The sequence below is a fragment of the Papio anubis genome, unplaced genomic scaffold (assembly GCF_008728515.1).
Source record: "Papio anubis isolate 15944 unplaced genomic scaffold, Panubis1.0 scaffold5501, whole genome shotgun sequence".
Lineage (NCBI taxonomy): Eukaryota > Metazoa > Chordata > Mammalia > Primates > Cercopithecidae > Papio > Papio anubis.
In genome coordinates this window covers 1-1,593 of record NW_022165721.1, presented here as the reverse complement: position 1 = coordinate 1,593, position 1,593 = coordinate 1, and the positions used below count along the sequence as shown (strand labels likewise).

The following is a 1,593-nucleotide window of genomic DNA, read 5'->3' as shown; positions in this document are numbered from 1 at the left end:
TCCAAATCTTTGGATCTCGTGGATCACTGCCTCCATGTAGGGCATCTTGACCCGGTCCTCAAACTTGGGCTGCCGGTTCTTGCCAATCACTCTGTCAATCTCCTCATGGACCTTGGCTTGGGGAGGAGGGGGAATGTGTTTAGGTATCTAGGGGTCTCAGGGCAGGGATGATAGTCCGAATAGGTGAAACGGGGTGGATGACAGGGCTCCACATATGATACAGAGGTAGACCATTCATAACAGACCTCAGCCATTCTCATTGTTGGAGTAGAATCCTGTTAACCAGACTGTGCCAGAATCACAGGGGAGGCACAGAGAGGAACTCGGGGGATGATCCGGAGGAGTGGGTAGCGAGGCACTCAGTGGGCTTGGGACAGAAGTGACTGACCAATCACTGCAGACATTTTCAATATTTTATGAACTAGTGAGACTCAGCTGATGCCTGTCAGCTGAATATTGCCCTGTCTGTGGACAGCAAAGCATGTCCCACCTGGGATCTGGGACAGGTGGGGACATTGCACCAGGGTCAGTGGAGTTTTGAGGGTCTGGGGCCCTCCACTTCCCTCCCCCTCCAGCCTTACCCTCCACCTCTGGGTGCTTCATGAGCAGCAGGAAGCCATAGCGCAGGGTGGTGCTGACGGTCTCGGTGCCCGCAATGAAGAGGTTCAGCGTGGTCATCATCAGGTTCTTCAAGTAGAACTCTGTGTTGGGGTTCTTCTCCTCCTGCAGGGAGAGGGGGCTTTAGGCCAACCTCACTCTTCTTGCCCTCAGGGCCCTTCTAGGGCTTTTCCTTTGGATCTACCTCTCTTTGGTCCGGACCAAAAATGGAAAGAGGGACCCTAGATCTACCAGACTCGCTCTAGCTTCCAGCCCTTGCCCTAGCTGCTGGCTTTGCCCAAAATGCTCTTCCTTCTCACCTTCTTTACCTTGCTGACCATGTGTCCTTTAATTATCAACTTAGCTGTCATTTTTTTTTTTTCTTATACTGACTTGGTGTTGCTAAGTTGCACAGTCCGGATTCGAACTCCTGGGCTCAAGGAATCCTCCAGGCTCAGCCTCCTGAGTAGCTGGAACTGCACATGCACATGGCCATGCAGGCTCATTTGTTACTTTTAAAAGAATTAATTTTTTTTGAGACAGGGTCTCATTCTGTCACCCAGGCTGGAGTGCAGTGCCGTGATCTTGGCTCATTGCAACCTCTGCCCCACTGGGCGCTACCATGTGCAGCTAATTTTTGGAGTTTTAGTAGAGAGGGGGTTTCACCGTGTTGGCCAAGCTGGTCTCGATTTCCTGACCTCAGGTGATCCACCTGCCTCGGCCTCCCAAAGTGCTGGGATTACAGGTGTAAGGCACCGCGCCTGGCCAATTGTGAGGATTATTATGATGAGGACTAATTTGAATGGGCCTGTGTTGTCTGCCCACCCCACTACCAGTCTGATTTCCCCCTGCCTGGCTTTGCACCTCCCCGCACTGGCTGCTGGGGTGTACCTCCTGCATGCGGATGAGAAAGGAGTCGATGAAGTCCCGTGGGGAATTGGGATCCAGCGTGCGCTGGTTGTGCTCCACCTTCTTGGCTATGAAGTCCTCCAGCCC

The 1,593-nt window shown here is 52.8% G+C and overlaps 1 protein-coding gene across 1 annotated transcript; it reads right to left on the bottom strand.

The window, feature by feature from the left end:
• Window positions 1-6: 6 nt before the first annotated feature.
• LOC116273326 (cytochrome P450 2A6-like) lies at window positions 7-1,590 on the bottom strand (the record flags this gene model as incomplete). Its single annotated transcript, XM_031662329.1, has 3 exons — window positions 7-116; window positions 582-723; window positions 1,489-1,590. Coding segments are annotated over 3 exons (354 nt in total), but the record flags the coding sequence as incomplete, so codon positions are not given.
• Window positions 1,591-1,593: the final 3 nt, after the last annotated feature.